Source organism: Heloderma suspectum, chromosome 2 (genome assembly GCF_057233095.1).
Source record: "Heloderma suspectum isolate Gila_16-S chromosome 2, 16-S_ref, whole genome shotgun sequence".
NCBI lineage: Eukaryota > Metazoa > Chordata > Lepidosauria > Squamata > Helodermatidae > Heloderma > Heloderma suspectum.
Genome location: NC_139459.1, coordinates 301,056,067 through 301,070,893, shown reverse-complemented (window position 1 = coordinate 301,070,893; position 14,827 = coordinate 301,056,067). Strand labels below are relative to the sequence as shown.

The 14,827-nt window shown below is 43.6% G+C and overlaps 1 protein-coding gene across 2 annotated transcripts in view; it reads right to left on the bottom strand.

Moving 5' to 3' along the window:
- The window catches only part of FLNB (filamin B), a 156,405-nt gene that overhangs the window by 59,701 nt on the left and 81,877 nt on the right, over window positions 1–14,827 (bottom strand). For both annotated transcript variants that reach the window (XM_084840073.1, XM_084840072.1), the window contains 3 exons: window positions 4,971–5,219; window positions 3,642–3,739; window positions 561–708 (listed from right to left, as the gene is read on the bottom strand). In XM_084840073.1, coding sequence (XP_084696199.1) covers window positions 561–708; window positions 3,642–3,739; window positions 4,971–5,219 — 495 coding nt within the window. The remainder of the gene's footprint in view (window positions 1–560; window positions 709–3,641; window positions 3,740–4,970; window positions 5,220–14,827) is intronic.

Here is a 14,827-nt window from a genome sequence, read left to right as displayed (position 1 = left end):
TGGCTCCCCTTACACAACAAATGCTTATTATTAATCTCTACTTCTTATCTTAGTATATCATACATTGAGTTGACATAGAAATAATCAATATACGTCATTAACATCCATCACAAGAGGAAAACATTTTCATGATCCCCTGATGTTTACAGCACTAAATCCACCTGCTCTGCAAATGACATGCATGAAGTCAAATAACTAATCATGTCCCCCTGACAATAATGGAAGTACTGATGCTTAAGTTTACATCTTTAAAAGGGGTGTGAAGGGACATGGACAATGAGACTACTCAGGAATATGGTGCAGGAAAGCATTACAGATACGAGACAGCAGCCTTGCTGAACCGGTTCTCAGACATTTGGAAATTCATGTGAAAATAGGAGTGGGTTTTGGACTATTTCCACATCTCTGAAATTCAAACATTGTACCAAATGAATACAATAGAACTTGGAAGTTTGTCTACAAACAGGATTTAAATAAAGCAAGGATCAACTTGTGTGTGTTTTAAACAGCTGTGAATATGCTAAACTGCTAAGTGGTGAGAAAAGCTCTTTAGACCTTACCTCTGCCATATGCTCTTGCCTTCTTTGGATTAAGTTTAGGTTTCAAAGGAGCACCTGGTTTCAGCTTTGCTTTGGGGAACTGTGACAAGTAGGTCATTACAGAGTGTTCATCCACATCAGGATGTATTATTTCTTCAGGAGCGATTACCTGATAAACGATTAAGGACCAATTTAACCAGAATTAGAGTTCACATAATACGTTCCTACATATCCAAATCACTGTCCTTTTAAATACTTCCCTAAGTTTAGGAATATGGTTAAGTGATCATTAAGATCATAGGAGGAGGCCTTGGTAGTTGTACCACAACTTGCATATTGCCATTTTGCAGCAACCTGGAACTAGGCCTTCTCCACAGTGGCAATCACCGTATGGAATGCCTTCTCCGCTGGTATCTGGGAGGCACCAACTGTAGTGTACTTTAGGTGCCAATTAAAGACCCATCTCTTTACCCAGGCCTTCCTCGAGTGAGCATGCAGCCCAGTTTGTTTGTTAACTATGGTGTGTTGTGAGTACTGGTTTTAATGTTTTTATGAATGTTATATATCAATGTTTTAGCAATTATGTATTTTAATCATATTTTAATGTATATCGCAATGTATTTTGATGTATTTAAGCCTCCTTATAAACCGCTTAGAGATATTTTTTAAATACAATAAGCGGTATATAAATTAAACATTACTGTTACGACTGCTACTACTATTATTACTATTATTGATGATAATGATGATGGAGGAGGAGGAGAAGTGAAAGCACCCCTAAGAGCAAGAAGTGCATAGGGTTCTATTCATACATGTATCTTAAAAAGCTAAAGCTCATTAACAAAAAAAACTTATTTCCAGTCAAGAGGAGAAAAACGGAAGTTATGATGGCACCCATATCGAACAGCCCACTGCTTGAGGAAGTTACACTAAATATTCTGCTCATTTCCATGAGCACCATACAATTTATTTATTTATTTATTTCTATACCGCCCAATAGCCGAAGCTCTCTGGGCAGTTCACAAAAATTAAAACCAAACACACAATAAAACAATTTAAAATATATAGAACATTAAAACCACAATACAAGACTATCTACGAATATTTTTAGATTGTCAAATTACTTTAGTAGAATGAACTCAAATGTACATGGGAGTAGCCATGGAAAACAGGTCAAGGGCAGCTAGGAAGATAATTAGAGCGCATATTATGACATCAATGCAATAGGACCAACTACCTTCTTTTAGTGGTTCATGCATGGGCATAATAAATTTGAGTTCTTCCAATAAAAGCCAAGACAATATCCCTGTTCAGCCTTTCAAGAGAATGTGTGAGGGCTTAAAGGGTGTACTGGAACAGGGCCATGTATGCTGGTCCTGCCCCCTCCATCCCTGTATGTGCCAGCCCTACCCCTCCCTTCAGACCTTGCCATGTTGAACTGGACCCTGCCTAATCAGGGTTACCAATCACACCAAGAATTCTACTTGCATTCAAGCAAATGTAAGTAGTATTCCCTTTCAGACCTTGCTGGTTCAACATAGCAAGATCAAGCCTGAGCGGGGTGGGGCTGGAACACCCAGAGATGTAGGGAGTGGGGACAGCATACATGGCCCCATCTCAGTACACAGTGTAAGCCCTCACACATTCTCTTGAGTGCTTGAACAAGGCCAGCTTTAGTAATATTACTAGACAAGATAGGGATGGGATCCAGCCTACCCTTTGGAGGAAAAAGAAAAAATGGGAACTTATATCCATGGTTATGTGTGAGAGAGATGCAGTGGGTTGGCTGGTGAGCAGAAAATGCAGACTTCACGGAGTTCCTAAATGCACAGAGACCTGTGTGTTTTAACACAGTTAGTAGAATTTGGCAGGTTTTAGCTAACAAAAATAGGCCCCCCCAGGGGGGGCGCCCTCTCATATATTTTTAATTGATATTGAGCAAGATGCCTAGTTACCTCACCAGTCTGAGATAGGGAGTAGTATCTCATCTCACTCCTGCACTGCCCTTTGTTCTTTGGCTCTGAGAAGCCAAGAAAGTTCCCAAGCTAAATGTTTCGAGAACCTTTTGGGTAAGAGAGAAGCCCCCCTTCTCTGTGTGTGTTAGCCTGTTTGTGTGAGAGAGGTGGGGGAGAGGCATTGGTCATGAGCTAGAAGGAGGCATCTAGCAGAGAAGCTTAGAATCATAGAATAGTAGGGCTGAAAGGGGCCTATAAGACCATCGAGTCCAACCCCCTGCTCAATGCAGGAATCCAAGTCAAAGCATCCCTGACAGGTGGCTGTCCAGCTTCATCCTGAATGCCTCCAATGTGGGAGAGCCCACCACCTCCTTAGGTCCATTGGTTCCATTGTCGTATTGCTCTAACAGTCAGGAAGCTTTTCCTTATGTTCAGCTGGAATCTGGCTTCCTGTAACTTGAGCCCATTATTCCGTGTCCTGCACTCTGGGATGATCAGGAAGAGATCCTGGCCTTCCTTTCTCTGACCACCTTTCAAGTACTTGAAGAGTGCTATCATAACATACCCTTCGGTCTTGCACGCTACCGGCCTAGATAAACTTGTGGTCCTGAGGAACAGCTTCCCCATCTGTCTTGGGGACCCAGATAGACATATCAGCTTGTGACAAGGGTGTTTGCTTTGTCAACTGAGGGGAGCTATCAACTTCGTGTGTGTGTGCGCGCGCGTGCGTGCATTCTGCATCCATTTCTATCAATAAACTGTCATCTTTTTGCACAAGTGGCTTATTTCATCTTGATAACCAAAATAATCTGAATGATGATTAGGAAATGACAGGGTCAGGACTTCAGATCAATATAAGAGGAATCTTATTTTTCGATATCCTAAAACGCAGCTTTTCAAACAGTAGTCTTCTAACTGAGTTTACATCGTGTGCAGGGAAGATGATTTGAACTGTACTAATTCCAAGCAATCACATTATTTTGAAGTTGGAGACAGCGACATTCCACATTGTGACATATAATGTTCCTAAGCATTGTTGAATTTCTGGGACAGAAACTACCAGCTACCACCAGCAGAAAGTGACTGTTCAGTTTAAGTCCCATCAGTGGGGTATGCTGAAGCCAAAGTCTCATTCTCCATTGCTTACCTGGGGGACACCCAGCCAATCGTCTGCTTGCTGCATGGCTTCACGAGCATTATCAACAGGCTTCTTAGGGTCCCAGGTTTCCCAGTCTGGGCAGAGACCTGAGGGGAGGAATTACGAAGATTAAAGCTCTGCACTTAGAGAAGCATCTATATTTAGCCAAGGCAAAAGACTAGACAGAATTGTGCTAGTAACTTGATGATCTTCATACAGAAGTGTATTTGAAATGCAGTGGTGTAGAGATTGGCAGCCAAAGGATTCCTGAAAATTTTCATTTCCTACAGTTGATATGGCACTTCTAAAGACTACAGACTTAAGATATTTGTTAGGGGAACTGAAGCCAAATAATACAGAAAACTATCATGTTAAAGCTCCGTGCCATCCACTGGACTATACTGACGGCTGCACCATTTGTTGGCACTTGCAGCACCCAATACTGTCACTTATTTCAGTTTCCCACTGGGAAGTGTTCTTCATCTACAACATGCATTTTCATTTTAATATACCCCTGGCAAAAATATTTCCGAGCCTCTAAGATGACGGTCTGGAAACTGTTCTTTGTAGCCCCTCAAGCCCAAACTAAAGCTGAAATAAAAACTAAGAATGACATTGACATTCTGGTGGCAAACTATCAAATCAAACTGTGCACTGCTGACATCTTTCAGACATTGCCTCGCCAGAAGGCTCAGTGGCAACAAGTAGACTCTAAAAGATCCTACTGACTACAGCTGCTCCCCTCCATCTTTTTGGACTACAACTCCCATAAGCCCCAGCCAACATGGCCAATAGTGAGCGATTATGGGAGTTGTAGTCCAAAACATCTGGAGGTTGCATACCCCTGGACTACAGTACAGAACTAATTTTGAACCAGACTGCCCATTCATCTGGAAATGAGGTGTTAACAATATTAGTAGCCACTAAAGTGATGCAATAGCTCTACTGTTAGAAGGGTGTTGCTTTTTCCTCCAGAATTTAAAAAAAAAAACCAAAAGAGCTTTTAGAATCCCTGCAGTATATCTGAAAGCTGAACACCGTTGCTCAGAAACTAACTGGATATTTAAGAATCCTTATTCATGCACCAAATCTTTAAGACATGCTGCAATCTACAGCTTCTACAGCAGTGTCTAGAAGTTGTGGATTATCTCAGTGTGAATTCTTCACTAAGGATTCCTGATCTTTATTCAGAGATTTACAGCTTACTTTCATAGCTGTAGCTTCCATGCCAGTGCAGGACTTTTCAAGCAAAGGAATGTCATTTACATTAAGATCGATAAGGTAAGCCATCTGTTACTGCCAGAGGGAGAGAAAAGGGAAAGGTCACAGGAGGCTTACCTGGAGCACAGCTATCAACGAGAGCTCCTAGTGCTTTGCCATCTTGCCAGTTTTGATTGAAGTTTGTTATTGGCAAATATGGGATTTTATTCTGAATCCATCCCAAGAGTCTCTGTTTAGGAGTTTGTTTCTTGGCATCATCGTCTCCTTCATCCTCCCACACTGGCATAGAGATTGAATAATGGAGGATAAGGGTCCATACTAACCCTAGGATTAGCTTCAAGTTCCCATCAACAATAGCTTTACTATCTGAAAAGAGAAAAAACAGAATTACTACTCAAACCACCATAAAGAATCAACTTTACGAAGCTGAAGGATACTTTAGCAGTAAATCAGAGGTATTTGCTATGTTGAACCCCTAATTTAGCCATTATCATGACCAAAAGGATAATATGCATATTGGCAAACACAACCCAGCCCTAGGTAAGAAAGAAGAATAAAGACCTTTTGGCACAGCAGCATCTAAGCCATAGTGTGCTATATACTAGACTGGGAGTGGGCAGAAGGTAGACAGGGATCTACTTGTACATTTCCAGGTGATTTTCAGTAGATCAGCAAGAATTTGATTCTCTATCGTTTAACAACAGCAACAACAAAATGCCTAGTTTTCCTCCTAAATTAAGCTGCTGTAATCAAGAAAGGTTTGGGGAAAACAGGAATAGAGATGTGTGTGAAAGGATGTGTGTGCAAATTCCAGTCCTGGCACTGAAAACAAATTTCTGGACTGAGCATGTACTCAGAGGCAGCTTGCACCACAATTCTATATCCACCTTCCTGAGCTCTATTCCTGAGCTACTACTATAGTAGCTACTGAGCTACTATACCACCTGGCACACTTCGGGGTTCTAGTAAAAAGTAAAGTAGATCCCACAAGCCTATAGTCTGCCCACTCTGTACCTGATTCATGGTTGAAGCAGCTTCCCTTCAAATTTCTATTCAGGGCATATGTACAACCGATTACTGTCAGCCTCCAGATCATAGTAAGATTTTTGGGAACAGGGAACCAGCCCTGTTGTCCTGACTCCAAGACCTTTTATTTATTACTTCTATTATATTTTTCTTGGAGAGGGGAGGATAAAACAGTGTTTATATAGCTTCACTATGTAGTTACAGTAGTGATAGCTGGCAGTAAGGCAAGCCTACTTTTTGGTAGATATCCAGAAAGGTAAAAAATCCTTTGCTCTAGTTCTCAGGAATGAATGAATCATTCTTGGAGTACAGTGTCTCACCCATCTGCCTAGAGAATATGGGTTACTGTTTCAAGCTCAGTGAAGTAGACTGGGAGCCAGAGGGCTTGGAGGTTGAAGAACTGGGGCAGAGGGCTTGAGATTCCTCCTACAAGCTTAGGTATTCTAAAAATTACATGCCAGCCACTACCTTAGAGGTGCAAGTCACTAGTGGTCCATCTGCCCACAGATTCAAGTTCTGTGCCGGTTTAGATGGTGCATCGTTATTCACAAAAACAGTTTTTGCATTTAAATAGCAGCTCATGCATTGGGTAGTTCTATGAAGGGATCCCCCTTCATGGATCACTGCCTTGTTGTGGAGAAGGGGCTTGTGTAACTCAGTGAAGCCATAAGCTATGCCGTGCAGGGCCACCCAAGACGGACAGGTCATGGCAGAGAGTTCTGACAAAATGTGGTCCACTGGACAAGGAAATGGCAACCCACTCCAGTATTCTTCCCAAGAAAACCCCATGGAACGTAACACAAGGCTAAAAGAGATGACGCCGGAAGATGAGCCCCTCAGGTTGGAAGGTGTCCAATATACTACTGGGGAAGAGCAGAGGGTATTTCCAAGTAGCGCCAGAAAGAGTGAAGCGGCTGGGCCAAACCCGAAAGGACACTCAGCTGTGGATGTGTCTGGTGGTGAAAAGAAAATCCGATGCTGTAAAGAACAATATTGTTTAGGAACCTGGAAAGTCATATCAATGAATCAAGGTAAGCTGGAGGTGGTCAAACATGAGATGGCAAGATTGAACATCGACATCTTGGGAATCAGCGAACTAAAATGGACAGGCATGGGCGAATTTAATTCAGGTGACCATCATATCTACTATTGTGGGCAAGAATCCCTTAGAAGAAATGGAGTAGCACTCATAGTCAACAAAAGGGTGGGAAAAGCAGTACTGGGGTACAATCTCAAAAACGATAGAATGATCTCAGTACGAATCCAAGGCAAACCATTCAACATCACAGTAATTCAAGTCTATGCCCCAACCACTGAGGCCGAAGAAGTTGAGGTTGATCGGTTCTATGAAGACCTACAACACCTTCTAGAACTAACACCAAAAAAAGATGTCCTCTTCATCATAGGGGATTGGAATGCTAAAGTAGGAAGTCAAGAAATCACCGGGATAACAGGCAAGCATGGCCTTGGTGTACAAAATGAAGCAGGACAAAGGCTAACAGAGTTTTGTCAAGAGAACACGCTGATCATAGCAAACACTCTTTTCCAACAGCACAAGAGACGACTCTACACATGGACATCACCACATGGTCAATATCGAAATCAGATTGATTCTGTCCTTTGCAGCCAAAGATAGAGAAGCTCTATACAGTCAGTCAAAACAAGACCTGGAGCTGACTGTGGCTCAGTTCATGAGCTTCTTGTTGCAAAATTTCGGCTTAAATTGAAGAACATAGGGAAAACCACTAAACCATTCAGGTATGACCTAAATCATATCCCTTATGAATACACAGTGGAGGTGAGGAACAGATTTCAGGGATTTGACCTGATAGACAGAGTGCCTGAGGAACTATGGACGGAGGTCCGTAACATTGTTCAGGAGGCAGCAACTCAATCCATCCCAAAGAAAAAGAAATGCAAGAAAGCCAAGTGGCTCTCTGATGAGGCTTTACAAGTAGCTGAGGAAAGAAGGGAAGCAAAAAGCAAGGGAGAAATTGGAAGATATATCCAACTGAATGCAGAGTTCCAGAGAATAGCAAGGAGAGACAAGAAGGCCTTCTTAAATGAACAATGTAAAGAAATCGAGGAAAACAACAGAATGGGAAAGACTAGAGATCTCTTCAAGAAAATTGGAGATCTCAAGGGAACGTTTTGTGCAAAGACGGGCATGATAAAGGACAAAGAAGGCAGGGACATAACAGAAGCAGATGAGATTAAGAGTTAGACTTCTGGCGGCCTTTCCCCTCTGCAAGGGTGGGGGACCTATTAAAATGGTCCGCCCCCGGAGATTAATGGATTCCGATGGATTCCAGAGGGCTCTGGGGGGTTTTCCTGCTGGTATGGCTGGTGCTCCTGTCGAAGCCCAGGTCGCTCTGTGGAATGCAGAGATGACTCGGGCGGTTGACACGATCGCACCCAAGCGCCCTCTCCCTCTGAGCAGAGCCCGGCCAGCTCCTTGGTATACACCTGAGCTGAGGGCAATGAAGCAAGAGGGGAGACAGCTAGAACGCAGGTGGAGGAAAACTTGTGCTGAGTCTGACCGAACACAGGTAAGAGCCCACTATCGAGCCTACTCTGTGGCGGTGAGGGTGGCAAAGAGACAGTTCTTTTCCACCAGCATTGCATCTTCTCAGTGTCGTCCGGCGGAGCTTTTCCGAGTGGTTCGCGGCCTGTTACATTCTGGGCCAGGGAGAGAGACGGTGGAACCCTCAGTAGCACGCTGTGACGAGTTTGCGCGGCACTTTGAGGATAAAGTCACTCGGATTCGTCATGAATTGGACACCACCATTAATGCAGTTCCATTGGTAGAGGCGTTCAGAGCACCGTCTGGTCCAGTTTTATTGGATGAGTTTCAGTTACTGAGGCCTGAGGATGCGGACAAGGTGCTTGGCCAAGTCCGATCGACCACCTGTGTGCTTGACCCTTGCCCTTCATGGCTTATTCAATCAAACAAGGAGGGGTTGTCCGGCTGGGTCCAGGAGGTTGTAAATTCCTCCTTGAGAGAGGGAGTGGTGCCTGCCGCTTTAAAAGAGGCGGTAATTAGACCACTCCTGAAAAAGCCTAACCTGGACCCAGAGGATGTTAACAATTATAGGCCAGTGGCCAACATCCCCTTCCTGGGCAAGGTGCTTGAGCGGGTGGTTGTAGGACAGCTCCAGGCACTCTTGAATGAAACGGATTATCTAGATCCATTTCAATCGGGCTACAGGCCTGGTTTTGGAACGGAAACTGCCTTGGTCGCCCTGTGGGATGACCTCTGCCGGGTCAGGGACAGGGGGAGTGCGACCCTGTTGATTCTCCTGGACCTCTCAGCGGCTTTCGATACCATCGACCATGGTATCCTTCTGGATAGGTTGTCTGGGTTGGGAGTTGGAGGCACTGCACTACAGTGGTTCCGCTCCTACTTGGATGGCCGATTCCAGAAGGTGGTGCTGGGGGATTATTGCTCTGTGCCATGGCAATTGTGCCATGGGGTTCCACAGGGCTCTATTTTATCCCCCATGCTGTTTAACATCTACATGAAACCGCTGGAGGAGGTTATCCGGAGGTGTGGGCTGAGGTGCCATCAATATGCGGATGACACCCAGCTCTACCTCTCTTTCTCATCAAACCCAGGTGAGGCAGTGGCTGTTCTGAATCAGTGCCTGGGCATGGTAATGGACTGGATGAGGGCTAATAAACTGAAACTCAATCCAGACAAGACGGAGGTACTGTTAGTGGGTGGTTCGTCTGCCCGGCTAGGTGATATTCAACCTGTTCTGGAGGGGGTTGCACTCCCCCTAAAGGATCAGGTTCATAGTTTGGGGGTGCTCTTGGATCCAGAACTGTCCCTTGAGGCACAGGTGAACTCAGTGGCACGGAGCACTTTTTATCAGCTTAGGCTGGTATACCAACTACGCCCTTATCTGGACAGAGATAGCCTAGCTACAGTTATCCATGCTCTGATAACTTCTCGTCTGGATTACTGCAATGCGTTATACGTGGGGCTGCCTTTGAAAACGGTCCGGAAACTTCAGCTGGTCCAAAATAGGGCAGCAAGATTGTTAACAGGGACTGGCCTGCGAGCTCTTATTACGCCAGTACTTTTTCAGCTGCACTGGCTGCCAGTCCATTTCCGGGCCCGATTCAAAGTGCTGGTGTTAACATTCAAAGCCCTTAATGGCTTGGGGCCAGGTTACCTGAAGGATCGCCTCCTCCCATATGTGCCTGCCCGGACCTTAAGATCATCAGCAGCAGCCCTTCTCCGTGAGCCCCTGCCAAAGGAAGTGAGGCGGGTGGCTACTAGGAGGAGGGCTTTTTCTGCTGTGGCACCCCGGCTCTGGAATGAGCTCCCTAGTGAGGTTCGCCTGGCGCCTACATTGTACTCCTTTCGGCGCCAGGTGAAGACCTTTTTATTCTCCCAGGCATTTTAGCTTTCTAAATTTTTATCTTTGCTGTTTTAAATCTGTATTTTAAACTCCTGTACTGCTGCTAGGTTTTATTGTGGTTGTATTGTTATATTGTGGTTTTAATGTTCTATATATTTTTAATTGTTTTATTGTGTGTTGTTTGGTTTTAGTTTTTGTGAACCGCCCAGAGAGCTTCGGCTATTGGGCGGTATAGAAATGAAATAAATACATACATACATACATACATACGAGATGGAAAGAATACACAGAAGAACTATACAGGAAAGATTTGAATGTCCCTGATAGCCATGAGAGTGCGGTCATGGAACTTGAGCCGGACATCCTAGAGAGTGAAGTCAAGTGGGCCTTAGGAAGCATTAGTAACAACAAAGCTAGTGGAGATGACAGTATTCCAGCTGTGCTATTTAAAATCCTAAAAGATGATGCTGTTAAAGTGCTGCATTCAATATGCCAACAAATTTGGAACACTCAACAATGGCCGCAAGACTGGAAAAGGTCAGTTTACATTCCAATTCCAAAGAAGGGCAATGCCAAAGAGTGTTCAAACTACCGCACAATTGCGCTCATTTCACATGCCAGCAAGGTTATGCTCAAAATCCTACAAGCTAGGCTTCAGCAGTATGCGAACCGAGAACTACCGGAAGTACAAGCTGGGTTTCGAAGAGGCAGAGGAACTAGAGATCAAATCGCCAACATTCGCTGCATCATGGAGAAAGCAAGAGAATTCCAGAAAAACGTCTATTTCTGCTTCATTGACTACGCTAAAGCCTTTGATTGTGTGGATCACAACAAACTCTGGCAAACCCTTAGTGATAGGAGTACCAGACCACCTTACCTGTCTCCTGAGAAACCTGTACGAGGGTCAAGAAGCAACAGTAAGAACCAGACATGGAACAACAGATTGGTTCAAAATTGGGAAAGGAGTACGACAAGGCTGCATATTGTCGCCCTGCTTATTTAACTTCTATGCAGAGTACATCATGAGAAATGCCGGGTTGGATGAATCACAGGTCGGAATTAAGATTGCTGGGAGAATTATCAACAACCTCAGATACGCAGACGATACCACCCTAATGGCAGAAAGTGAAGAGGATCTCAAGAGCCTCTTGTTGAAGGTGAAAGAGGAGAGTGCAAAAGCTGGGTTGAAACTCAACATTAAAAAAACTAAGATCATGGCATCTGGCCCCATCACTTCCTGGTATATAGAAGGGGAAGAAATGGAAGCAGTGACATATTTTACTTTCTTGGGCTCCAAGATCACCACAGACGGTGACTGTAGCCATGAAATTAAAAGACACTTGCTCCTGGGGAGGAAAGCTATGGCCAACCTAGACAGCATAGTAAGAAGCAGAGACATCACCTTGCCGACAAAGGTCCGTCTAATCAAAGCTATGGTTTTCCCAGTAGTAATGTATGGCTGTGAGAGCTGGACTATAAGGAAGGCTGAGTGCCGAAGAATCGATGCTTTCAAACTGTGGTGCTGGAGAAGACTCTTACGAGTCCCCTGGACTGCAAGGAGGTCAAATCAGTCCATACTAAAGGAAATCAACCCTGAGTGCTCATTGGAAGGACAGATACTGAAGCTGAAGCTCCAATATTTTGGCCACCTAATGCGAAGAGAAAACTCTCTGGAAAAGACCCTGATGCTGGGAAAGATTGAAGGCAAAAGGAGAAGGGGACGGCAGAGGATGAGATGGCTAGATAGCATCACCGATGCAATGAATATGAACTTGAGCACACTCCGGGAGAGAGCGCAGGACAGGAAGGCCTGGCGTGCTATGGTCCATGGGGTCACGAAGAGTCGGACATGACTGAACGACTGAACAACAACAACATGAAGGGATCAAATGCTAGGTTATGAGTCATTACACCCAGTGCTTCCCAAGGCTTTTTGTAGGATGTGGCAAGTCGCAATCTGAACAGTTGCTTTTGGGTTCATGCCAAAATGGTCACTTGGATTGGCCTACAAACTCCAATGGAGTTTTACCATGCATTTCATTTAACATATTTCAAAATAAAATCATAGTACTGCACAAAATACTGTTTTATGCTTCAGAGATCACAGTTTCCATGTCCAACTTACCAATGTAAGAAGAGCCATGCTGGATAAGACCAAGGTCTACCTAGTCCAGCATTCTGTTCACACAGGAGCCAAACAGTTAGCTGCCTTTGGGAAACCCACAAGTAGGTCATCATGATAATCGCACCCTCCTGGTTATGTTCCCCAGCTACTGGTATACAAAGGCATGCTGCCTCTGATACTTTAAGTAGCACAGAGCCACCAGGACTAGTAACCATTGATTTCCTCCTCTTCCAGGAATTTGTCTAATTCCCTTTTAAAGCCATCCAAATTCGTGGCCATCGTCATACCTTGTGGTAGCAAATTCCATAACTTAACTGCATTGTGTGAAGAAGTACTTCCTTTTATCTGTCTAATTTAAAGCGACTTGCGCTGGAAAGCATCTCCATGTAGATGGGGGCCAGGGCTTCATGCAGAGAGTCTTTCCCATCCTAGGTAGGCGGGAGGAGTAAAGATTTTATGACACAGCAGCACCAAGGCCATACTGTGCTACACACTAGATTGGCATAGGCAGAAGAATAGGTATCTCCTACCTGGAGATACCAGGGACTGAACCTGGGACCTCTTGCATGCAGAGAATGTGCTCTACTACTGAACCATGGCCCTTCTGTTCTAAGCAATAAACATGATGTGGCAGGTGGGCCTAGAAACACAAAAATGGCCCAGCTCCACAAGTCATTTAGAATCTACAGAACAAAAGAAGCTTTTACCCAAGCTACATTTCTTCCCCATCGCTCATTTTGCTTATTCACATCTATACGAAGGTTTTAATATTTTTACTGCAAGAATTTTCCCCTCTTATCACTAAACTGTTAGCAATACACTATCTTCCAAGCTAGAAATTCCACACAATCAAAGTTTGCACTGGACACTTCAGTGTTAGTAAAATAAAAAGCAAAACTATTGCCTTCTATTAAAATGATGTCATGCTGGATTTGAAAAACTAGCTTCCCCACTACTACATGCAAATGCACGAACAAAGGATTGCTTCTAAATACAAGCACTCTTACTAAATCTCAGGTGGTGCACCAGAAAGAGATCCAGAAAAAGAGGAGTTGCTATGGTTAAAAACTTTATGATGCAGTTTGCAGATCACACCAAGGAACTTTCAATTGTTTAGTTATGAAAACAAACACTTCCTAAGCCACACAATGTGAGCCTTGGGAATTCCCCAAGTTTTTAAGGGCTTTTATCAGGAATTATTTGCCAGGCCAACTGACAAAAGGTGGGACCTTCATGTTATTCTCATACTGACCACAGTAATGAACGATTCCATGTTCAGCAACATTCCACGTACACACCTCCTTCCATTACAAATTTTATTGTGATGTTTCTGGCCCCAAGCACTGATCTATCACATAGGCGATTAGTGTAATTTATATCCAAGTATTATAGTTTGTTAACTGCAATCTTAAACTGCTTAAGCAATTAAGCATTAGTCTATAGTTAAGGTACATGGCCTGAGGAATAGTGTTTAGCTAAATTGCAACACTTAAGTAGCAGACACACAAACTACGTTTACAGGGCAGAGATTTAACTGTTGATGCCAAGTTAGCTTTGTGGCCACATCCTGGCCTTTAACATGTACTTGCAAAAAATATTGCTCAATTCAGTACACAACCACAATACGCTCATAAGATAAAAGGGATTTCATGATCATTTCTGCTCACAGCAGCAAAAACAGCTTGCAAGAAAATGGAAGCCTGACAAAATTCTATCAGTTACTTAAAGTTAAGAACAACTTTCACATTAGGATAAAGGACCGGCAGTGATAATCCCATAGATTTCCTTCTAATGTGGAGAACTTTTCTAGACAGAAGCTAATAAGGCAATTTGGCAGTAAGCCCTGATTTTTTTAATCTCAGCAACAAGTTATTGAACCCTAGTTCTTAACCTATAATAAAGTCAATCATATCAGGGCTGACCCTAAATTAGTTGCACAGAGTTACAGTGCTGGACAAATTAATATTTATGGCTGAAATATACTTAAATATTGTAATAATTTAGAGACCTGAGCTACAGGGAAAGATTTAGCTGGTTTCATGATGTGCACCAGGTGTTCTACAGTGTAGGCATTAATGCCAGCATCTCTGAAAAAGAAAGGATTGAAGGAGAAGCTTAGATCAGGCACCACAGTCACATGACCTGGTTTTAAGGCTACTACCAAGTCCATAGCAAATGCAATGGTGAGACCTCTGCATGGCCTGGAATGCTGCCCTCTAGCATCTAGAGTTATCCAGAAGACAATTTGATTTAGCACAATGGCTTGCTATCGTACTGTTAAGTGAATGATTTCAATAGGTGGCTAGTCTTTTTTTTCCCCCACTGTCAAATACCAGTTCTATAGAAGTATGGAGTCCACATTTGCTGGAATTTGTTCCAATACACTACTGGTCACTACCCAAGTATTTTAAAACTGAGATACATTCAACAGAGGCAACATTCTGGCCTATTCCTAC